The 23,911-nt window shown below is 41.0% G+C and overlaps 3 protein-coding genes across 10 annotated transcripts in view; 2 read left to right on the forward strand and 1 right to left on the reverse strand.

Annotated features, from left to right (window-relative positions):
* The window catches only part of SLC12A6 (solute carrier family 12 member 6), an 86,818-nt gene extending 81,629 nt beyond the window's left edge, over positions 1–5,189 (forward strand). For 3 of the 4 annotated variants that reach the window (XM_040492193.1, XM_040492192.1, XM_040492194.1), the window contains 6 exons: positions 230–399; positions 1,543–1,674; positions 2,515–2,622; positions 2,837–3,021; positions 3,413–3,546; positions 4,478–5,189. In XM_040492193.1, the coding sequence (XP_040348127.1) occupies positions 230–399; positions 1,543–1,674; positions 2,515–2,622; positions 2,837–3,021; positions 3,413–3,546; positions 4,478–4,569 (821 nt within the window). In that variant the 3' untranslated portion in view covers positions 4,570–5,189. Of the gene's footprint in view, positions 1–229; positions 400–1,542; positions 1,675–2,514; positions 2,623–2,836; positions 3,022–3,412; positions 3,547–4,477 lie in introns of those variants that run through there. The other variant, XM_040492195.1, reaches the window with a different exon arrangement.
* Positions 5,190–6,795: 1,606 nt separating this feature from the next.
* Positions 6,796–12,964, reverse strand: EMC4 (ER membrane protein complex subunit 4). 4 transcript variants are annotated; one of them, XM_040492200.1, is made up of 5 exons: positions 12,777–12,964; positions 12,318–12,432; positions 8,738–8,891; positions 8,285–8,445; positions 7,480–8,055 (listed from the first exon to the last, which is right to left on the reverse strand). In XM_040492200.1, the coding sequence occupies exons 1-5, from the start codon at positions 12,860–12,862 to the stop codon at positions 8,020–8,022; spliced, it is 552 nt and encodes a 183-aa protein (XP_040348134.1). In that variant the 5' UTR covers positions 12,863–12,964; the 3' UTR covers positions 7,480–8,019. The 4 variants fall into 4 exon arrangements, with proteins under 4 accessions (XP_040348135.1, XP_040348134.1, XP_040348137.1 ...); XM_040492201.1 differs by lacking the exon at positions 12,777–12,964 and having other exon boundaries at positions 6,796–8,055; positions 12,310–12,420; XM_040492203.1 differs by lacking the exon at positions 8,285–8,445.
* Positions 12,965–13,013: 49 nt separating this feature from the next.
* The window catches only part of KATNBL1 (katanin regulatory subunit B1 like 1), a 60,783-nt gene continuing 49,885 nt past the window's right edge, over positions 13,014–23,911 (forward strand). The window contains exons 1-3 of one of the 2 annotated variants that reach the window (XM_040492198.1): positions 13,021–13,047; positions 17,488–17,687; positions 19,789–19,999. The gene's annotated coding sequence lies outside the window, so the exon portion shown is untranslated. Of the gene's footprint in view, positions 13,048–17,487; positions 17,688–19,788; positions 20,000–23,911 lie in introns of both variants that reach the window. The other variant, XM_040492199.1, reaches the window with a different exon arrangement.

The raw sequence follows: 23,911 nt of genomic DNA on the forward strand, positions 1-23,911 counted from the left end.
TCTTGATTTTGGCTCAGGTCATGATCTCATAGTTCATTAGATCAGGCTCCATGTCAGGCTCTGCACTGGTAGCTCAAAGCCTGCTTAGGATTCTCTCTCTGTCCCTCTCTGCCCCTCCCCTGTGCTCTCTCTCTTGCTCTCTCTCTCTCTCTCAAAATAAATAAACAATCTGACATGGTGGGAAGCAAGGCAGGCCTCTCTGTTGATCCTGATTCTGTTTTCTCCCTAGGCACAGTTCGAGTGACAACTGCTGCCCATCTGGCCCTGCTGGTGGCTAAAAACATCTCCTTCTTTCCCAGCAACGTGGAGCAGTTTTCTGAGGGCAACATTGATGTGTGGTGGATTGTGCATGATGGGGGGATGCTCATGCTCTTACCATTCCTACTTAAACAGCACAAGGTATTTTAGACACTTTTTGAAAAAAGTCTATCTCCCTTAATTAAGTTTTGTCCTGGTTCACTAGTCAGATCCTTCCTCTTTGATTCTATAGTGTTGGGGCTTAGGATCAGAAGAGTTGGGGATTATTCTTAGCTTTCCCATGATCCCAGTTTCAACCTTATGAGAAATGGTTTTGTAGTTGGTACCTACCTATTTCCACATGAAATTCAGCAAATTAATAAAGTACCATATGAGCCACTGGAAAAACATTAACAAATGAACACATCTGTAAAAAAAAAAAAAAATACCCAAGTCTCTCAAATACTGGAAACCTACATACAGGTGTATGGGTGTGTGTGTATCTCATATACATGCTCAGGGAGACTGGGTGGCTCAGGCAGTTAAGCATCCAACTTCGGCTTAGGTCACGATCTCACTGAGTTGGGGACCTACCTGGGGCTCTCTGCTGTCAGTGCGGAGCCCGCTTCAGATCCTCTGTCCCCCTCTCTCTGCCCTTCCCCCACTTGCACTTTTTTTTCCTCTCTCAAAAATAAAAAAATAAACATTATATATATGCTCATCCTTTGGTAAGACTAATTAAACTGAAATTAAAAATAGTAAGGGGCGCCTGGGTGGTTCAGTCGGTTAAGCGTCCAACTTTGGCCCAGGTCATGATCTCATGGAGAGTTCGAGCCCTGCATCAGGCTCAATGCTAACAGCTCAGAGCCTGGAGCCCACTATGGATTCTGTGTCTCCCTTTCTGTCTGCTCCTGCCCTGCTCGCTCGCTCGCTCGCTCTCCCCTTCAAAAATAAATAAACATTCAAAAAAAAAAAAAACTTAAAAAAAAATAGTTCGCTATTATAGTCTCTCTGGTACCATCAGTATTCTACCTGAATACAGCACCCTCTTAAGGTATCATATATCATCTTTTGCCAGTTTTTTTCTTGTTAGGAAATTAAGAACCTCTTTAAAATGTTTTAAATGTGTTTCTTAGTCAAGCTTTTGCCCCAGTACCATAATTTAGCAAGTAAGAAACTGGAAACAAATACCCTGATACTACAGCAAGGTTGTCTAAAAAAATGGCTTGCGTTTTAGGAAATAATTCTTTTTTTTTTTTTGCCTTCTTGCCTCTCACTTTCCATTTCTGTATGGTAATTTCTCAGGTGTGGCGAAAATGCAGCATACGGATCTTCACAGTAGCCCAGTTAGAAGACAATAGTATTCAGATGAAGAAGGACCTGGCCACCTTCCTCTATCACCTGCGCATTGAGGCAGAGGTGGAGGTGGTGGAGATGGTGAGAAAGAGTTTGAGATCACAAAGACCACCCTTCCCCCACTTCCTACCCTGTCTTCCTAGAGCTTTTTCTGGTTTGGGAACTTGTTCAGCTGCAAATATGAATTAATCCCTTAGTTCCAACAAACCCCTAATATAGTGATCGAGAGAAGTGACTATGTATGTGATGTGTATTTGGTGGTGTTTTTAATTTTTGCTTTCTTAGTTGTGACACATTCTTTGTATTTTGGCCAGATTCTTGTCTGCTTAATACAGGTTTTTTTAAATTTTAATTTATTGGGGCGCCTGGGTGGCTCAGTTGGTTAGGTAGCCGACTTCGGCTCAGGTCATGATCTCACGGTCTGTGAGTTCGAGCCCCGCGTCGGGCTCTGTGCTGACAGCTCAGAGCCTGGAGCCTGTTTCGGATTCTGTGTCTCCCTCTCTCTGACCCTCCCCCGTTCATGCTCTGTCTCTCCCTGTCTCAAAAATAAATAAAACGTCAAAAAAAAAAAATTAAAAAAAAAAAATTTTAATTTATGTACGCGTGGTAAAGTCACACATAGCTTTTTGTTTTGTTTTGTTTTGTTTTGCTTTAATAACCTGGCAGTAAAAAGAAAATTTTTTTAAAGTAGAGTTTGTGCTTTGGAAACATGTAATGGTTAGCTTATGGAAGACTCTCAGGGCTTCTATATTTGATCTACAGTCCATAAAATTACATAGCTCAGTGCCTGGACAAAACAGGGGTGAAACTTAGGTTGATGTTGTGATACTTTCTCTGGTTTAGTGAGTGGAAAAGAAAACTATGGCTGATCCTTGTTTCTCCTTTGTGCTTATTGCCCATGCTGGGTGTGATCCGTGGCAGCATGACAGTGACATTTCAGCTTATACTTATGAGCGCACCCTGATGATGGAGCAGAGATCCCAGATGCTCCGGCACATGCGACTGTCCAAAACCGAGCGGGACAGAGAGGTGAGACCTTCCTGTATTCATTGAATACTGGCCCTGTGAAGTCTTGTCACTGAAAGGGATGATCCTCTATTGTTCTCCTAGGATGACAGATTCTTTCCTTCCCACTTTATCAGTTCTTCCACTGCAACCCTACATTATTGTTTGAAAATAATTGAAGCTGAAGCATGAGAGAAATTTGGGTATAGAGGTCATAGCTGTGTTGGGCCCTCCTCAGGCACAGTTGGTGAAAGACCGGAACTCAATGCTGCGATTGACCAGCATTGGCTCTGATGAGGATGAAGAGACAGAAACCTATCAGGAGAAGGTGCACATGACTTGGACAAAAGACAAGTACATGGCATCCCGGGGACAAAAGGCCAAGTCGATGGAAGGATTCCAGGACCTGCTTAACATGCGTCCGTAAGTTTTCCAACTCACAAGCTTTTCACATAACATGGTATCCCAGTCAGTGGCATACATGTGACTTTGCCTGGATACAAAGGATAAAGTCTGTTCATTCCACACCAAATCCAGCCATCTCTGTTATTTCCCTGTGCATACCAGCTACCAGTTAACATTGTACACAAGCTAACCACCCTTCTTCCTCACCATGTTCTGTTCCCGGCATAAAACAAGCAAACGTCGAATGAGAAAAGCCAGGCCAGAATATTAAAATAAAGAAATCATTTGTTCATTGCATTATTCATAGTCATTGCAAAAAAGCTCTGTATCTCAAGGTTTTTAAAGTTAACTGTATGTCTAGCTTTCTCTTTGCCTTAACCACCTCTATTTCTCCCTTCCACCTGCCCAGGGACCAGTCCAATGTGAGGAGGATGCATACAGCAGTGAAACTCAATGAGGTTATAGTTAACAAGTCCCATGAAGCAAAGCTTGTTTTGTTGAATATGCCAGGGCCACCTCGAAACCCTGAGGGTGATGAAAACTGTATCCTTTCCAAGAGTGGGGTTATCAGTAAGGAAAATCTTAGCCTGTTTCTTAGATGAGACCACTAGGTAACCTTAAAAGTCATTGTGCCCACATTTCCCTCTTGAGGAGGGAAGGCTGTTAAAAGTCTTAGGCAAGGATTCTTACAAAGTAGTAAGAGTAATCTCCTTTTGGGGAGGTGGGTGTATATGTTCTCTCTGAACCCTAAAAAGACTTTATAGGTGGTAAATTTGCATCATGACTTCTAATATTTCATGGTATAAAACCCTTTCTGACAGTCCTAGAGACAGAGTACCCACATCCTTTCTCCTTTTCAAGCTCTACCCGCTTTGCAAAGCTCCTGTGGATGGAGTTAGGGGAGAAGCAGTGGAGTGGAACCTCGTTCAAGGGGAAAAAAGAGATCAGGGTTTTTCCTCAGACCCTCATCCCAGGATTGTTTTCATGGGGCCCCTTCAGAACAGCAATGGTGTAGACTGGCCCATTTGCACCAGTACCACTAAGCAAAAAAAGATTAAGAAAAAAAGAATTGGCAGAAAAATCTGACTTGAGCACCTTCACTTAGAAATTACTTGGGTTCTCTCTAGCAGTCTTCTAAGCTGCCCTGTTGTGACTTTTTCTTCTTTTTTGGCTTATTTTGCTATGTGGTATGAACATGTTATTTGTGGTTTTCCTCCATTTTTTTAAGTAACGTTTAGAAAAAAATCTAACAAATAGAGATCTTGTATTATACATGCAAAGGGACTAGATTCCTGGATTATTTCACAGGGTTAAATGGACTCCAGAGTTCAGATCTCTCCAATTCTTAGTATATAGTAAGTAAAACAAGCATGTTGATTTTGCAAGTTTGTAGTCAGATAAACCCAGATTATCATGTCAGGTTATAAAAATGTGCTTTTCTCCCACCTGTTTGTCTCCTTGACAAATCCTGAAGACATGGAGTTCCTAGAAGTGCTCACCGAGGGACTAGAGCGAGTCCTCCTTGTCCGAGGTGGTGGCAGTGAAGTGATCACCATTTATTCATAATCTACTCCTGAGTGACTCTGCTTGGCCTCACCTTTCCTAAAAGGCTTCCATCCTTCGTGGAAGTGCCAGCTCTTTACTACTACTCCCATCAAGTAGGCCTGGGTTCTGTACACATCACACTGAACTCTCGACAGGCTGAGCCTCAAGTACTTGTGCAAAAAAAGTACAAATAGTTCTGCTCTTTGCTGTCATATGATCTGCCATCCTTACAGAAGAAGCAAATATTCCCTCAACATTGGAACACTGGTCAAGTCCTAAAAGCCATGTCTGTCCCAGTTGAAGTCAAGTTAGAATTAACAAGCTAAACCAATAAAAATGAATTGGCAAAAGGGATGCTAGAAATTCAACTGAAGACCGAAAGCAAGTACAGGTCCAACATTAAAGGGAAGTCTCAGAAGTCATGGTCCAGTGATGACACCATGGGGGTAACAGCCAGAGGACACAGCTTCATCATACTAAAGAAATCACAGCCAAGTATATGGGGACCTAACATCCTTGTGGAGATAACCTGTGGCAAACCAAGATGAAAACCTTTTTTAGCTAATTTTCTTTAATGAATCCACTGTTCTCCAGGACTCTGATTTTCTGTTAGGGTACTAATATACAAAAACTGACACATGGCTGCAGCCTTTACTTCTTCCTCCAAAATAAGATTCTCCCCAAATACCAGGTTTAAGTACATATACTATGTTGGTGTATATATATATGTGTGTGTGTGTCTGTGTGTGTGTGTGTGTGTGTGTGTGTGTGTGTGTGTGTGTGTATGCACATACACACACACATATATGTAGGTGTGTATATATGCATATATGTGTGTGTATATACATGTACATGTATGTATATATACATGTATATATACGTGTGTATACATATATACATATATACATGTATATATACATATATGTACATGTATATGTATACACACATATATATATATATATATATCAGCTGGTTCTCAAAATCGATTGTGGTTAAGATTGTAATACAAGCATTATTATCCTGGAAATTGTTTTTTAAAGTTGGAGTGGAAAATTTTCTTTCAGGCTGTGTTCAAATGGCCAAATTAAGGTAACTCCAAATGGTAGCTGTTAAGATCTACTGAAACACAGTCTGTGGTTACCTATGCGACAAGGGCAAACATTAAAGTTGTTATCTAGGAAACCTAGATGATGATGCATAGTGCCCAACAGTTTCTCCTCTCCCTTTTTTTTATGCCCTCTGGGTTGGTAGGCAGGCATAAGTCAAAAATCAGGAACAAACACTAGGAAGACTGGCTGAAATCCTTCCCTAAAAGCGTTGGACTGTCTTTTAAAGGGGGAATCTAGCAATGGGATTTGAAGTTCCAGAGCCATACTCCTTCCATAGTGCCAAAGATTGAGCTGCTGCTCCTCTACCTACCTGCTTCACTAAAGTGGCATATGATTGGCATTGGCCTGATTGAAGAAACTTTTCACTAAGAATCCTGTGGACTCATTTCCAAAGCCATAGCAAAGACTTGAGGCACTCACCTAAATGCCCACAGTATGAGCAGTTTTCTTTTCTCAATTCTATTCTTGTGACTGCAGAAACTTGGCTTTGAACTAAGAGTATCCAAGCCAACAGTCTTCTGCTATAACAGTTGTTTTCAGAAAGCTCTAAATGTGTCAAGGAAATACTTGTGCAAGCTTAGCTTTTTATTTGCTCATTTACTGGTCATTAAAACACCTGGCTTTCAAGCATAGGGAAACCACCTTGAGTAGTAATTGCAAATATGTGAAATGTTCATTTCTTTTATAGGATAAGTATTTAGAGAAACTATCTTAACTGTATTCATGACTGATTTTGAATCACTTTATTAATGATAAATAGTGCCACTCTTTTTTGATTACTGAATAGGATTTGGAGGAAGCAAACCTAGGTATCAGCAGACTATTCATTTGACTGTTACGGGGCAGAGGAGAAAACTCTTCAGTATGGCTTCAGAAATTGAGTCATTTTGTTCCCTTTGCTCTTTTTTCAACCTCAAGACCCAGTCAGGGTAGCAAAGCAGACACAATCTTTAAGTCTTTTTCCTGCTCCTTCCTGCAGAGGGTAGAAGCATTGTTTACAATTTCCACCGTAATACTCCATTGTTGAATTGAGTCCACAGTAGTGGAATAGGTTCCTTAGGACCCAAGATATTGACACCACAGTCTTTAAAGGTCAGCCTACCCAGGAATTCCTCTACATTTACACACATCCTCTGGCCAAAGTAGTTGATCTTTTTTTTTTTTCCATATAGAAAAAATATGGGCAGAAAACAAGGTTTTAGAAGAGCTTTTTGTGGTTGGAGCTCTATAAGAATCTTTTAAAAGGGATAACGGAGTTAGTGGCTACTAATAACAGCCGCTACTTCAGCCCTTAAAACATACAATCACCATTATGTGGGAAAATGGTTATTAGGCCAGATTTAAACTCATCTCCGTCTAGAGCATTTCATGTCCGTGTGTTGCTTATGTTGTTTGTCTGCAAAGTGTCTTGTCTCTTCTAATCACTGCAAATAAAGCAATACTGAAAACTTGATAAGAGAATGCACCTTAGGGGAAGGGGCTTTTATGTTTCAAGAAGGAAGAGAAAGGAAAGACCTCTTCCTGCCTTTTGAGTAAGATTCAGCTTTTAAGTCTCAGCTATGATTTACCAGGGCAGATTATGACAATATCCATTCTCCAGATGCTGGCCCTCTGCCTTCTAAAGCTATCTTAAAAGCTGAGGTTTGAATTGTAGCATCTGCTTGACAGATGCCAGGTTCCTCTTGGCAGGGGAAAGATCATTACTGTGTATCTTCCTTTGCCTCAGATGGCTGTGGCCCCGACTATCCCGCCAATCCTCACACCCCCTACATGTGTTAAAAATCCATTATTGTGGATATTAAAGTAGCGATTACACTGTAAGCATATTTACGTGCCCTTTTTGTCTGGTTTATTTTTCTTTTCATCATGTATAATCTGAATCCAGCATTAGTTTCTTACATCTTCCACAAGTGTCTCCAACAGAATTTTTATGTTCCAGCTTGTGTTAAATAGAAGTGAAATATTAAGGAAAATAGATTTAAGGGAAACTTGTGCAACTTTTTTTTAAGCATCGTTCTCGACCATTTAATTTATTGAAAGGAGCTGCTGCTGTGGTTCTCGATTTAGCAGCGGCCATTCTTTTGTTTACATAGAGTTACAGTTTTATTTGTTGTTTTGCTCTGTACTGGAAACATAAATAAAGTTTTCTACATTATTTTCAGTCAAGGGTTGTAGTATGGTTTGTGTGTGTAGTGATACATACTTGTCTTTCTGGGCCTCACCATGGAGAAAAGAGAGCTTTGGGTTCTTGTTGGCATGAGTGATCATGTGAAGAGTAAGTATGTGAAGGAGGAGCCACTGGACATGAAAAGGTTGTAAATGGGATCCTGATACAAAGGCACCAGGTACTTCTTTCTCAGGTTCACAGAAGCAGTCCTCCACCACTGAACTCCATCCTCTGAAACAAGAAAAGGTGAACGGGTGTTGAACTAACTCCTGGAATCAAGTACAGTTACTTTATTTAATCACAGGCTCTATTTCACTTTATCCTTAAAAAATAACAACTTCCAAACTCCCAAGGAATCTTATTTCTTAAAAAATAAGCTCTAGTACCAACTCAAATCCTCCACCCTCAAATGGGTCAACTATTTACAACTGCCCCAAATTGAACTTTTCTTTTGGCTTACCTCAGGGGGCTCAATGAAGGCTAACCAATCTGATGCATGTGTAGGCAACAGTCCCATTGACTGGCACTTATAAACAGCCAGTGCCAAACCCATGAGGTTTCCAATGAGATATACCAAACCCTGCAGAAACTTCTGACTTGAACTTTCTAGCATCTTGAAAGCTGTTGAGAGAACAAGCCAAGTTTTTTTTTCCCCAATATGAATCAGGTCATTTATTAAAACAATATAGACCCAAAGAAAGAGAGCAAATAGGACCACTGAAGGTGAATAAAAAACCATGATAAGTTCCCTCCCCTCCATGCTGCCACCATTATCATCACCTCCCTGTACACCCCCCTCCACCCCACTGGCAACTAGCCAACAGCAGTACTAAAGATTTTCATGAGTTTCACCTAAGAATATGTCTTCAATTCTTAAAACTTAAGGAAGGGTTGTTATATCAAGAATACTTACTGGCTGAAATGGCCATAAGTGCCTGAATGGGCCGCCAAGCCATCATACACACCATCATAGTAGGGAAGATGGAGATAGTATTGCCTGCCATGTACATGATGAAGAGGTTCATGGGAATCTGTTTGAGGGGACCCAAGGCGATATCCCAGCAGCGCTAAAACAAACACAGTTTTAACTGATGATCTGTATCCTCCGTCCCACATTTGTCAGATCACTGATGTTAAGGTGAAGTGAACACAATTCCCAATTCTGTGCTTCTGAACCGACTCCTCAGTTCCACCACTTTTGCCCTTCATGTTGCCACAAGAAGCTTTCTCTTCCACTAAAGATAAGGCATCCTCAACATTTGTAATATTTTTCCCCATTGGTTTTCCAGATGTTATTTTCCCCCCATGATCTAACTAAAAAGAAAGACTTCCCTACTTTGGTTCTTGTACTTCTGCATCTATCATTGTCCCATCTACAACTGAAGAAATAGGTAAATCCACAAGATGGGAGTTAGCACATCACAATCAATAACTAAAAAAACAAACTGACAAATCAAGATATTGAAGTCCTGGGGGTGCCTAAGTGGCTCAGTTAGTTGAGCGTCCAGCTTTGGCTTGGGTCATGATCTCACGGTTCATGGTTTCAAGCCTCACACTAGGCTCTCTACTGTCAGTGCGGAGCCCGCTTCAGATCCTCTGTCCCCCTCTCCCTCAGCCCCTCCCCTGCTCACACGCTCTCTCTCAAAAATAAACATAAAAAAGGAAAAAACAGATACAGAAGACCTGAATGACATTAACTTAACCCAACTGACATATACAGAACATTGCACCCAACACCTGTAGAATTCACTTTCTTTTCAAACATACTTGAGACACTTAGAAAAGCTGACCACTTGCAGAGCCATGAAGAAAGTGTCAGCTCACAAGAACCCAAATCCTACAAAGCATGTTCTTTGCTTATGATGCAATTAAGCTAAAAATCAGTAACAAAAAGAAAACAAAACTCCCTACATGTTAGAATTAACAAATGTATTCTAAATAATCAACAAATCAAAGAAGAAATTAAATACGTATTAGAAAACTATTTCTCTTTTATTTTTTTTTTAATTTTTTTTTTCAACGTTTATTTATTTTTGGGACAGAGAGAGACAGAGCATGAACGGGGGAGGGGCAGAGAGAGAGGGGGACACAGAATCAGAAACAGGCTCCAGGCTCTAAGCCATCAGCCCAGAGCCTGACGCGGGGCTCAAACTCAAGGACCGCGAGATCGTGACCTGGCTGAAGTCAGACACTTAACCGACTGCGCCACCCAGGCGCCCCTATTTCTCTTTTAAAAATTTTAAAAAGCTTTTATTTTAAATTCCAGTGAACATACAGTGTAACAGTTTCAGATGTACATTGTAGTGATTCAACACTTCATACAAGGTGCTCATCACAAGTGCACCCAAATCCCCATCACCTATTTAACCCATGCCTCCACCCACCTCCCCTCTGAGTCTGTTTCTTGGTTTGCACCTCTCTCTCCCCGCCTTTTGCTCATTTGCTTCTTAAATTTCATACATGAGTAAATCATATGGTATTTGTCTTTCTCTGACTTATTTCTCTTAGGATAATACTCCTTAGCTCCATCCACATTGTGCTCGGCATCTATTTCAAGAAGTTAGAGAAAGGAATAAAGCCCACAGAAATGAGAAGGAAAGAAAAATGAGAAAAGAAATTAATGAAATTTTCTTTAAGTAAACAAAGCTGAAGGCATTTTTTTTTGAAGATTAATAAAATCAATACTGGAGAGCCTGACGAAGGAAAAAGAAGAGATATTTTACATTGTGAATAAAAGAGGAACATCTCTATAGTTCTTGCAGTGTATTAAAGTGATCATATTATGAATTTTGGGAAATGGATAAATTCCTAGAAGAACTACCTAACAGCATAATATATTAGATTGAAATTTTAAATAGTCCTCAAATTGTTTAAGAAACTGAATCTTCAATTAAGCCCAGACGGTTTTCCTTGACAAATTCTAAACATTTTAGGAAAAAATTAAGCCAATCTTATACACACTCTCAGAAAATAAAAAATGATCATTCTGCAACTCATTAAATGGGGCCCCATAAATACCAAAACCTGACAAGGACATTATGAGAAAAGCTTATAGACTGATATTACTCCTGAAACTAAATGCAAAAATCCTAAACAAAATATTAAGTAAATCTAGTAATAGAATATATCACTATGCATTGAGCTTATTCGTGTTAAAAGAATAAATGGCCATATTTGTAAGCAGTTCCTGATGTGTCACTTACATAAAAGATCACTTATCTTGGAGTTTAAAGATCAAACCATCCATACAACAAAAGTGTTCTAAAGTATAATAATCTTCCTGCAAAATCAGGCCATTTTAATACTTTCATGTTATTCATAGTACTACAATTTGATGTACCAAGATGAAAAGTGATATACTTATCAAGAAAGGCACTGATACCAGCTGTCATTTTCATGTTGTAAAAATCACTGCAATTCATGAAATGAAGATCATTTGGTATTGAACAATATTAAGGCTGAGATGAAAAAAAGTGCCAGGTTGTGTTCTAGCTGTCAGGAAACAAAAATCTGCTCTCCTGGAGCTTACCAACGTAAAAAAGACAGTTGATAAAGTAACTATATCATATACATGAATGATATGGGAAAAATATAGGAATTAGGAAAGGATAAGTAGGAAAACAGGATAGGGAGTGCCATGAGTAGGCTTCACTAAGAAGGTAATTTTTAAAAAAAAATTTTTTTTTAACGTTTTTATTTATTTTTGAGACAGGGAGAGACAGAGCATGAACAGGGGAGGGTCAGAGAGAGGGAGACACAGAATCCGAAACAGGCTCCAGGCTCTGAGCGGTCAGCACAGAGCCCGACGCAGGGCTCGAACTCACGGACCGTGAGATCGTGACCTGAGCCGAAGTCGGCCGTCCAACCGACTGAGCCACCCAGGCACCCCTACTAAGAAGGTAATATTTGAGAGACCTAAAGGAGATGGGAGAGCAAGTCATAAAAGTATCTGGGGGAAGAGTATTCCAGAAAGAGGTAAAGAACATGTAGGAAAGTCTGAGATGGAAGCCTGCCAGGTATATTCAAGAAGCAGCAAGGAGGCCATTCTGACTAGAGTAGAATGAAGAACAAAGGGGAAAGTGACAGAAGATGAAGTCGCTCAGACTGGAATGATAGGTAAGGTAATAAATAGTAATAAGTAACAAACTTTCTCATCTGTTGTGAGGATAAAGCCAAAAGTATATCTGACACATTGGTTGTGTCAGGGAACTAGAGTAGTGGTTGTAAGGGAACTAGAGTAAAAGGAGGACTTCAGCTGTTAGGCACAGCACCAGTAGATAATTTCCACCTACTTTCTTACATCGTTCAAACGCCTTTTGTTTTTCCAACTATTAAGCACTTTTTACTACTGTAAGTTAATCTCAATCGGTTTATCTACCAATATTGGGGTTAAGACTCCTACAGTAAGTCAGTCATATGCTGCCTGGGAGAGGAGGGTGCGTGTGTAGGTCAGGATCGGCCTAAGAACTACTGTGACATCTATACCTCTGTACCTTCTCCACCAGAATCCGGTCTGTCTCCTGCACGCTGGTATCAGGCACTTGCTTGTCCAAGTAGCCAACAGGGTACAGCGAGTCTCCCTGGCCACCGCCCCGGTCACTTCGGCTCCTAAAGAACCAAAGCAGGAAACTAAGGCTGCAGCCTTCCACACTTCAAATCCCACATTTCCTGTTCTATTAATCATAGGAACAAAGAGCCTCAGATACACCTACCCAGATTAGACCAAGCCCTCTCGTGGGTTCGTCAGACCTCTGTCTATTGGGAGGAATAAAATAAACATCCTTTGAACATTAGAAACTTCCGCGGCAGAGAAGCCACTAGCTCCCCAGGAGTCGTCTTTATGCCACCCGTCCTTTTCAGAGAGTTGTGCCTCAGAGATCAGTTCTTATTCCTCTGCGGCAGTACTGGGGTGAATGAAGGCTCTGTTACCTAGCTTGGTCCCTGCTCCTCACCTGCTGCCTCCTCCAGGCCCGCTCAGTTCAATGGCCCACTTGAAGCGCCGGCCTCGGTTAGCCACCAGGCTCCCCTGGGCCGTCATGGCAACGGCCACCTACCAAAGCTGCAAAGCTCCTCACTGTAAAGGGGCCGGGACCCAGGCCCACTGACACCCGCTACTTCTCTGTCTTACTCTTCAAGCCCGCTTCCGGCGCGTAACGTAAACGTCACTTCCACCCGGAAATTGGCGGACGGAGGGTGGAAGAGAAGTCCTTGGAAGTGCAGAAGGTGGGTGTCGTGAAGGTCAGACCGTACTTAGCTCCGTAAAACGACCCCCGAGCGCTTCCTCCTCTCTGAAGAGGCCTGTTGTGTGTTCCCTGACCTCTGAGGTGCGCTTTGCAGAGGGAAAGTCCTTACTGACCCTGTTAGGAATTGAAGCCTAGAAATCCTTCTGAGCTCCTAACGCTCTCCCGGGAAGACAAGATTCAAATCTGCGTTAAAACCTGTATTCACCACGGGTTGAGTGACCTTGAGCAAGTTATTTAGTAGCTTCCGAGTATTGAAAATGCCCTCCATGTCCCAGGAGCTTTGTGTTTAAGAAGTCACGTTTAACCCTGCGCGGTAAATAGTCCTATGCTCCTTCCGCCCAATGCTAGGAGGCAGTGTAGAAGTGGGAAGGCTCGTGGGCCTGAGATACAGATGGCCTTCTTTTGAATCCTGGCTTCTTTACTTATGTGACTTTGGACAAGTTAAATCTTTTGTGTTTCAACCTTTCATATGTAGAAGTTGGATAATCTGCCTACTTTCCGGGGTTTTGAGGTTAAATGGAGTGCCCGCCACGTATGCATCATTTTTTTTAATTAAAAAAAAAAAAAGCACAATAGTGATTGGATTTTGTGTTCAGTTGTATACTTATATAATTTAACCTGATGTTCGATATTTAGGTTGTTTCCCGTTTCTACCCCTTTTATAACCATTGAATGTGAACATTCTTGTGTGTGTTGTATTTCCTTAAGTTGAATGCCTAGAAGCGCAGTTGCTGGATCAAATACTATGCACATTTTTAAGGAATTTTCATTTTAAATGCTCACTAGCAAAATCGCACCCATTTGCATTCCACCAGCTTTATAATGTGTTTTAATTGGCGGTTTGAAAATGGTACTGTATTTTTAAACTTTTTTTTTTCTTTGACTCCCAAGTTACTTGATATGGTCGGCTTAGGGGTGAGGGAGGAGGAGGAATGAGGTGAGAATATAATCAAGAGCTAAGATTGAAAAGGGCCAGTTAAAGAGTTTGGGCTCTTGAAGATGATGCTGATCTGGAGACGCTGAAGATTTCCATCCCCACTTTGTTTTCTGATTTTAAAAGTATCGTGTGTTCATAGACTGTTTGAATAAGGTAGTAACAAGAAACACTTTTCCCCTTCCAATTCATTCTAAAATATTTATCTGATCTTAGAAAGACTCAGCTTGTGGATTGCTTTCCTGCTTTTTTTCTACTTTTCTGCCTTTATCTCTTATCTCTGATAAACCTTTGAGATTCATCTCAGACTTCACAAGGGTCTTGGCCCTATTGGGCAATCTTCTTTGTCCCCACTGTAATCTGCGTAACAGCACTTAGTGCATTGCATTTATGTTTGTTGACATCCCCTGAGCACATATCTACCCCCTCTCTTGCTGCACCCTGCCCTAAATTCCTTAAAGGTAGGAGGTATGTGTTAATTATATTTGATTCCATTGCCTAGAACATGATGTATTGAATAACTGTTTAGTGAATGTGAGTAAATTAATTGAAACTAAATATAATACAGAACTGAATATACTATAATTACATTTATGTGAAAAAATGTAAAAACTAGAAGGGAATACGTTTTAGAACGTTATCTATTGTATCCAATTAATGGTTTTCATGGATTTTTTTTTCTTTTTTTGAGTTCAAGTTTCTTTAATAAATTGTAAAGGAGCACTTTTGAAAACATTGTTAGTCATCCGAATCATATATTCCGTCCCTTTTAAAGTACTCCGCCACTTAACTATAAAAATGTTTAAACTGGAACCCAAATCGAGGTTGCTTTGGCCTCAGTAGGTTAGTCCAGGTCATTTATTCCTTTATCCTAGGAATCCTCATAGTGTAATTTGCTAAAACATGTTCCAAAGAACATGAAGACTGAGGTGAACAATGAGACTGAACTGAGAAAGTGTTCCAAGGTCAAATAAACTTGAGGAAAACTGTAGATGATATTCTGCACACACACCCTAGAGGGTCTCAGTGTGATTAATATAACATATTAAAACCATGAGAAGTGATTCCGTAATGAATCTTCATTTCCCATCCACCTAAATAAGAAGCCCCCCCCTTTTTTTCTTTATCACACCTATTAACTTCCTATGGAGTCATTGTTCCATAGAATACTTTAGAAGTCTTGAGAAAGATGAAGGTACTCCCTGACAAGCTCTGCTTGTTGTTGCTTTTTAAGATTATTAGAATACCATGAGAAATAATAGATCCTTTATAGAAATGGAATTTCAAGTTGAATTTAAACTTGAGGACTCAGGGTTTTTTTGTTTGTTTGTTTGTTTGTTTGTTTTTACTAATTATGTTTTGCAAGAAAAGTCAAGGGAAACCTAAATTCTGATCCTGACTCCAAATGAACTCCACTTTGAGTTAGGAACTCTTGGCTTTAATTTCTTCATCTCTAAAATAAGGAACTTCTAGATGACTTCTAAGGGTAACTTCTAATTCTAAAATACATTTTTTTTTTTTTTTCAAAAACATTTTGCGTATGGGGCGCCTGGGTGGCTCAGTTGGTTGAGCTTCCGACTTCGGCTCAGGTCATGATCTCACGGTTCCTGAGTTCGAGCCCCGTGTCGGGCTCTGTGCTGACAGCTCAGGGCCTGGAGCCTGCTTCGGATTCTGTGTCTCCCTCTCTCTCTGCTCCTCCCCCGCTCATGCTCTGTCTCTCTCTCTCTCCTTCAAAAATAAATAAAAACATTTAAAAAAACACTTTGCATATTATTCTTTCATAGACATAGAGAAAATGATGAACACATAAAGGAGTAATGGGATTTCAGATAATTTTTTAAATTGTGCTTTCCCATACTTTTCCTAGTTACCTGCATTGTGCAGGTACCATTTTTGGATTTAGAAAAAGTATAAATGTTAATAATATGACACATTTCCAAACCTAGAAGCATAATAGTTCTCTGTCCCAGATTCACAAGAGAATCACCTTGGAATCTCTTTAAAAATATTGATGCCTGGGCCACACTCCAGAGATTCTAATTCATTTGCTTAGGGTAGAGCATGGGTCTACTGTGCAGCAGGTACTAAGAATCACTGACCCAGAGCATTTTGCTGCTCTAAAAGGTTTGAACTTAACACAGTAATTTAAGCAAACAGTCAGTGGTTTCTGAGAGCCTCCTTGTATGCCTCCCACTGGACTAACCTTGAATAAGACAATAATGGAAATACTCAATTTGTAAAAATAAATCTTAAACTTCCTTTTGTGACTTTGAGCAAATACGATTTTAATTAAAGAAACTGAGAAGACCCACACCATGATTCCATAGGTCTTGTGAGTTGCCTCAAGTGACTTTATATTTGGGCTGTCTACACAGTTTTTGTATTTGTTTTTGAATCTCCCCACCACCACCACTTTAGGCATCTAAGATGCTATCTGTTTCTAATACTTTATGCCATTTTCTGAGCAGTTGCATTTGGATTGAAACTTGAAAAGGATATTTTTATTTATTTTTATTTTATTTTATTTTTTTAATTTTAAGTAGGCCCCATGCCCAACATGGGGCTCAAACTCACGACCTGCAGGCCAGGAGTCACATGCTTTACCAGGGCGGTGCCCCGAAGAAAAAAATTTTTTTGTAAGTTTATTTATTTATTTTGAGAGAGAAAGAGACAGCACCAGTGGGGGAATGGCAGAGAGAGAGGGAGAGAGAGATGATCTCAAGCAGGCTCCGAGCTGCCAGTACAGAGCCCGATTCGGGGCTGGAACCCATGAAGCTGCGAGATCATGACCTGAGCTGAAACTAAGTCAGACACTTAACCGACTGACCCACTCAGGCACCCTGAAAATTTTCTATTCAAACAACCAGATTTGCAAGAATAGATCTCTCTAAAGGGAGAAAAAAAAAGCTTTCATAGATAATGTCTTACATTCTGGGGTATGCCACTTAATGTCTGTACAATAATTGTTCTGCCCTCTTCCGTGGTCCAACCAGCTTCCCTAGTATGCTGTTCTAAAAGGTCCTGTAGCTTCCATAAAATGGGTTTCCATTGCAAATCCCCAGTTTATTTGTGTTATTTAACTCTCCTATCATCACTGCCTTCTGAAAAGGACCACCTCACACTATTTTATTCAATTTATAAATTATAAATTTATAAATCACGGATGCGATTTATTCCGTGTCAGTAAGAGTCTTAATGAGAGGAAACTTTTTTCTTCCATTTTGTCTGTTTGCAATTTCAAACCCTTTTAGTGTAAAAACAATTTGGTGGGGAGTGGGGAGCAGTAAAATACTACCTTCCTAGTTATTGTTGGGTTTCTGCGTCATTTCTATGTGGATTACATTTTTTTTTTTTTTTAATTTCTGGTTTATGACTCTGCGGGTGTCATGAAATACCCCTGTCAGCAGTGACATGAACTAGACATTGCTGGGAGATGTTGGCTAGTAATACCATTCTTCCCTAACAATTACCTTTTTTTCATTTCAGGAGAGCTGTTGTGCAATTCACATTTTAACAAGTTCCCATTATAGCACTTCCCTCCAGCACTTGCTTAGGAAACTGGGAGGATTGCCATTCCCACAGATCTTATTAAAGGATAAGAATGACAACCATAGCATGAGTCATGATGATACATTACTGATGGCCCAGGATGCTTCTTCAAGCGTGATTACTTTGGATTCATTCTGGTGATTAATTTCAACTATCTTGGATGTGGGCTAACTTGTCTTTACATCAGGTATCTGAATGACCAATGCAGGTCCTTCATGGCACTTTTTCCTATGTGCTAATTTTTAAAAGCCTCAATTGGTTCAGATATAAGCACTGCTTTATGGCCTGAATTTTTTGGAAGGAAGATTATTGTGCACTGAATGTTTATGTTTCCCCTAAACTCATGTGTTGAAGCCCTAACACCGACATGATAGTATTTGGAGATGGGGCCTTTGGGAGGTAATTAGGGTTAGATGAGGTCATGAAGGTGGGGCTCTCATAATGGGATTAGTGTCCTTAGAAGAAACCCAAGAGAGCTCACTATCTCACTCCACCATATCAAGACATAGTGAAAAGGTGGCTCTCTACAGGCCAGGAAGAGGGCTGTCTTCAGTAATTGAATCAGCCAGCACCGTATCTCAGACCAGCCTCCAGAACTGTGAGAAAATAAATTTCTGTTGTCTAAGCCACCCACTCTGTGGTATTTCGTTATGGCAGCCTGAGCAAATTAATGTGAGGATTAAGTAGGATTCAGAAAAAATGAATAAGTACCTTTTGGTACTTGGAGGCAAAGTCATCCCCTAAAACATAAACATAAATGTAGGGGTGTTTAATTGGTAGGAGGTTATTGTATAAATGTAAACATACTCAACACTGTCCACTGACTTTTTTTTTTCACCTTATCTTGGATATCTTCCATATGTGTCACTCAGTTTTGCCTCATTTTTTTAAAGGCTATAGAGTATACATAGGATAGGATGTATGATAATTTAGTTAACCAGTCTCCAGTTGATGGACATTTAGGTTGTTCCCTTTTGTCACTATTACAAAAAATGTTGCTGTGAACATCCCTAGGGTCCTTGTCAACATGGTTCTATAGGAGAAGGTTTGTGGACTAAATTATGTCTATAGTCTTGTAGTAAATTGAATAGCGTCCCCCCAAAATTCACATCCATCTAGATGGAAACTCAGAACCTGACTTTTTTTGGAAATAAGGTCTTCACAGATTTAGTTAGTTAAGGTGAGGTCATATTGGATGACGGTGGGCCCTAAATCCAATGACTGGTGTTCTCATAAAAAGAGAGGAAGAGGGGCGCCTGGGTGGCGCAGTGGGTTAAGCGTCCGACTTCAGCCAGGTCACGATCTCGCGGTCCGTGAGTTCGAGCCCCGCGTCGGGCTCTGGGCTGATGGCTCAGAGCCTGGAGCCTGTTTCCGATTCTGTGTCTCCCTCTCTCTCTACCCCTCCCCCGTTCATGCTCTGTCTCTCTCTGTCCCAAAAATAAAATAAAAACATGGAAGAAAAAAAAAAATTTAAAAAAAAAGAGAGGAAGACACACAGATAAACAGGGAAGAAGTCCATGTGATAATGGAGACAGAGACTGGAGTAATGCAGCTACAAGCCACTGATTGCCAGAGCCACCAGAAGCTCGGAAGAGGCAAGGAAGGATCCTCCTAGAGCCTGCAGAGAGCATGGTCTTTGGCAACACCTTGATTTTGGGCTTGTAGTCTCCAGAATTAAGGGAGACTCTCTTTCTGTTGTTTCAAGCCACCCAGATTCTGATACTTCATTACAGGAGCCCTAGGAAATGGATACAAGTTTCTTTCTAAAAGAGGTCCATTCAAATGAATCCAGCTAACAACCAGGGCTAGCTAGCTTCAGTGGGAAAAAAATATAACAAGTAATAAAACAGTATCGCCAAAGCTGCCAAATTAAATTCTAAAGTTTCAGAAATTTGCACGATAAGTTTTATTTAATTTCCTACTTATGATTAGTTCCTGTAATAAAGTGATTTTTAGAAATTAATTACAAAAGAAGGACAATTATTGTATAAAATGGAAAATGCAACTAACCCAAAAAAAGGTAATAAATCATACCATGGAAACAAAAAAAAATTTTTTTCCCGTAGACATTTTGAGTTCAACTCTTCCAGACTTTTTTGATTTATATTTAGACTTACTAAGACTATACGGTTTTATAACATGCTGTTTCATGAAGAGCCATGCTTTCATCTTTTAAAAAGGCAAAGAAAAAAAGTATGGCTTAATCTTTATTTCAATGTTTTTTAATGTCTCTGATAGCTCTTGCCAGATGTTCAGGCTCTGTTGCTCCCATCCCACCCTGACCAAGATCACGAGGCACCCACCAGACTTCCACACTCCTCTCCACCCAGCCTGCAGCTGGAGCCACACCCCATCTCCCAGGACCTATGCTGGTACTACTACTCTTTCTAGATAACAGTAATTTTTTTAGAATATTGGCTTTCTCTCCCTTAAAGGATTCAGAGTTCAGGTAAGTTTGGGCAGCACTGCATATAACTTTCTTTTAGAGATTTACAATTCATGTTAGTATTTTTTTTAATTAAAATCCAAGTTAGTTAACATATAGTGTAATAATGGTTTCAGGAATAGAATTTAGTGTTTCATCATTTACATATACCATCCAGGGCTCATCCCAATGCATGCCCTCCTTAATGCCCATCACCCATTTAACCCATCCCCCGCTCCCCTCCCCTCCAGCAACACTCAGTTTGTTCTCTGTATTTAGGAGTCTCTAAAAAAAAAAAAAAGAGAGAGAGAGAGACTGAGAGTCTCTTATGGTTTGCCTCCCTCTCTGTTTTTATCTTATTTTTGCTTCCCCTCCCCTGTGTTCATCTGTTAAAGTTAGTATTTTAAAGACTGAAAAGTGCTATAGTAAAGAAATAACTTATTTAATATTTGTTTAATCCAAAGTTGCCAAACTTTGTGTCCAAGGAAGCCTTTTTCTTTTTCTTTTTTCCTCTTTGTTCAATCTATCAACAGCTTATAGAACTGGTATTGTGAAGAACAGAGCTAATTTGGGGTAGGAACTTGAGCCAGTTTAGGTTCAGACTCAATTTTGTCACTGTAGGAGTAGTTTTGCCTTTGCATCCAGCTCCGAGAGGTGGACTTCAGTCTTGTAATCTTCCTACTGCCCCCATCTCCTGAGGCTGGGGATCTGCTTTCCTCTTTCACGTCTCCTTTCCATGGACATTATCCTGCTTCTGATTATTGCTGTCCTGCTCATTTTGTTTCTTTCCTGCCTGCCACCCTGCCCTTGAACTCCCCTCTATAAGGTCTGTTTGTTATGAGGCACCAGCAGTGTTGAGCCCCCATGGTTGGGTGTGTGTTGCATATGGCATAGCTTTCAGATGCCGTGCACCGATTACCAGGCCATCAGCACCACAGAGGGTCTGTCTTCTCACCACTGGTCCCGCTCCTAGAGCTGGTGTAATTCCAGGACTCTGCTTTCCAAGGCAGCGCTCAACCATACTGTGTTCTCTTGGAAAGATCACTGAACAGGTAAAGTTCGGAGTTGGGGGATATTCTGCAAAGAGATACACAATCAGTGCAGTAGGCACTACTGAAGTGTTTTACATAGGTTACCCTACTTCCCAGCATCCCCAGGGGAAGAATATTATTATCTCCACTGTGCAGTTAAGGTAAAAATAGAGCAGAAAGGGTCCAAAAGCAGTGATCCAGGCTTCTGATAGAGATGAGCTTTGCTCCAAGGCTAGGGTTCTTTCCACTCTAAGATGCTGCTGTCTACCATCTTCCAGTTGGTAACAGTGTACCCTAATTGCTGGAAATCCACTTGGGGAAGGAGGAAAATAGTCTCTTGGGATTCAGAGTTGAAAATCTATAAATAACAAATGTTACCTGCTGCCCAGCTCTTGAGTTGTAACAGAGAGCTGCATCAGAGACCTCTTTTCGTTTTTGTTTTTAAATTTTTTTTAATGTTTAATTTTGAGAGAGAGAGACAGAGTGCGAGTAGGGGAGGGCAGAGAGAGAGGGAGATACAGAATCTGAAGCTGGCTCCAGGCCCCGAGCTGTCAGCACAGAGCTAAACGCAGGGCTCAAACTCATGAACTGCGAGATCATGACCTGAAGCCAGATGCTCAACCGACTGAGCCACCAAGGTGCCCCCAGAAACTGTCTTAACAGGAGGATCTCCTACTACCCTACAGTCCCCACCACTTCCACCCTCCAGCAGCCCTCAAACCCCCCTCTCCCCCACCCACCCCCTTGCCACACACACACACAAACTTTGCTGCTTCTGAACCACGGAGGGCATCGGTACAGCGGTGATGATTGAAATAATCATAAACCTTGTAAACTGGGAGCGAAATCTGCTCTTTTCCACTGCTACTGCCTTATCTGAAATGTTCCCTAATGCCATTCCTTCCTTCCACAGTCTACACAGGAAGGTGGGGAAGGGAGGAGCAGAAAAAAGGGGATTGACTTCCCACTTGGACTGCCAAAGTCAAGTGCCTGGAATTTTCCAAAGGCTGTGAAGGCTGAGCAGTGGATGCAGTTATTTATGGAATGGATGAGCTATTGCTGTCTTGTATTTAGGTCTCTTTAGGCATTGCCCTTTGTCAGTCTGCACTGATGAGAATGACACACACCACAGTAAAAGCTGTGGCTCCCTGAACCGCTGGCGTGAACTACAGCACTTTCATACCTAAGGTTCTTGCCAGCAGTCCCCCCTCCCTCCCACCAGCCATCTTGTATCCTGGTGACGGCTTAATCCTCCTGAAGTACTGATTTAACCATCAAGCTTCCTCGCTCGATGTCTATGCATTTTTTTTAACTGACATTTTTACTATGCGCATTTATATTAATTGGCATGGATTGACTTATATCATATGACATTTATTATAAAAAACAGTTTACAGGGGCGCCTGGGTGGCGCAGTCGGTTAAGCGTCCGACTTCAGCCAGGTCACGATCTCGCGGTCCGTGGGTTCGAGCCCCACGTCGGGCTCTGGGCTGATGGCTCAGAGCCTGGAGCCTGTTTCCGATTCTGTGTCTCCCTCTCTCTCTGCCCCTCACCCGTTCATGCTCTGTCTCTCTCTGTCCCAAAAATAAATAAATGTTGAAAAAAAAATTAAAAAAAAACAGTTTACAGAGTTGTAGGTAGGATATAATCTCACCTCTGTTCCTGGATATAGTTACATTTGCATAGGAAAAAAAACCCCATATATTCAAGATGGAAATAGTGCTTATTCATCAGTAATAGACTTCTAAGGGTTTCTAGTGATCTTTTTCTTTCCCCAAAACCTTTGCTTCATCGCTCCAGATTTTCACAACCTGTCAAGTGACCACGTACGTTTTCAGGCTTTGCTCTTGCTACCCTGCTTGTCAAAAATCCTCTCCAGCTTGTCAGGCCTGGTTCAAATCTTCCTCCATGACACCCCCACCCCCACCCCCACCCCAGCTGTCCAGTTAGAAGTGTATGTAAGACTTTGCATGAGTGTTCTTTTCTCACGCGGGTGCTTATGTTCAGGGTGTATGCTATGCACTGTCCCTGAATGACATCCATACCCTTAAGCAGATGGGGTGGGGGCAGAAATGCTAACTCAGCTGCCTGTTCATTCAGATAGAAGGAATATAAGGTATTCAGAAGGAAGGAATAAGAGAATGACCAGAGGAGTAATTCCCTCAGACACTGCTCACTGGGAGGTCTAGCCATGAACCACCTTTCTATGCTCAAGGACTAGTGCAGGGATATTAAAAACATGTATGGGATGACCTTTATTTATTTATTTATGTAAGTAATCTTTACACCCAACATGGGGCTTGAACTCACAACCCTGAGATCAAAAGCCACATGCTCTATCTACTACTGACTGAGCCAACCAAGAGTCCCTCTTTTTTTTTTTAATCCATAAAAAGAGAAAAGCTTGATTGAGCTCCAAGTGAAAAAAATTCAATTTTGGTTGACTCAAAAGTGTCAATGAAGAAGACGAACCTGCAGTCTCATTGCTAAAATGTATATATTTCGAAAGTTGCAACATGAAGGCAAATCTCTTTATTTTCACTTTAAATTATGTCGACACCAGGCAGCGACATGAGATCTATAGGCCAGGGCTGCTCTTCACTGGTATAACTTTAGAACCTGAGTCTGGGGATGGACTGCCTGAGACACTGTGCCCTAAGAAGACCTAGAAATGAGAATATCGGGATTCGCATCTGGCCTTCAGACAACCCGAGGCCTTGTTTTGGCTGACATCTCTCTGTGTTAACGCAGCACATTCCTTGAGTCCTAGGACTCCGTTATTTGTCTTCTCTCAACATCCAGCCTCCCTTGAGATAAAGTCCCATGTCTTAGACTCTTCATCCTCTTCCTATGAGGGCCCCACCGATGCCTTTTGTGGGTTATCAGGAAATTCCTGTTTATGATG

This window comes from Herpailurus yagouaroundi, unplaced genomic scaffold (genome assembly GCF_014898765.1).
Source record: "Herpailurus yagouaroundi ecotype Mexico unplaced genomic scaffold, PumYag 184, whole genome shotgun sequence".
Lineage (NCBI taxonomy): Eukaryota > Metazoa > Chordata > Mammalia > Carnivora > Felidae > Herpailurus > Herpailurus yagouaroundi.

Coding starts and splice junctions, on each gene's coding strand:
- EMC4 (XM_040492200.1), bottom strand. CDS start 12,862: ATGACGGCCCAGGGGAGCCTGGTGGCTAACCGAGGCCGGCGCTTCAAG. Junction 8,892..12,317: donor ACCGGATTCTGGTGGAGAAG/GTACAGAGGTAT, acceptor TGTTTGTTTTAG/CGCTGCTGGGATATCGCCTT. Junction 8,446..8,737: donor ACTTATGGCCATTTCAGCCA/GTAAGTATTCTT, acceptor TTCTCTCAACAG/CTTTCAAGATGCTAGAAAGT.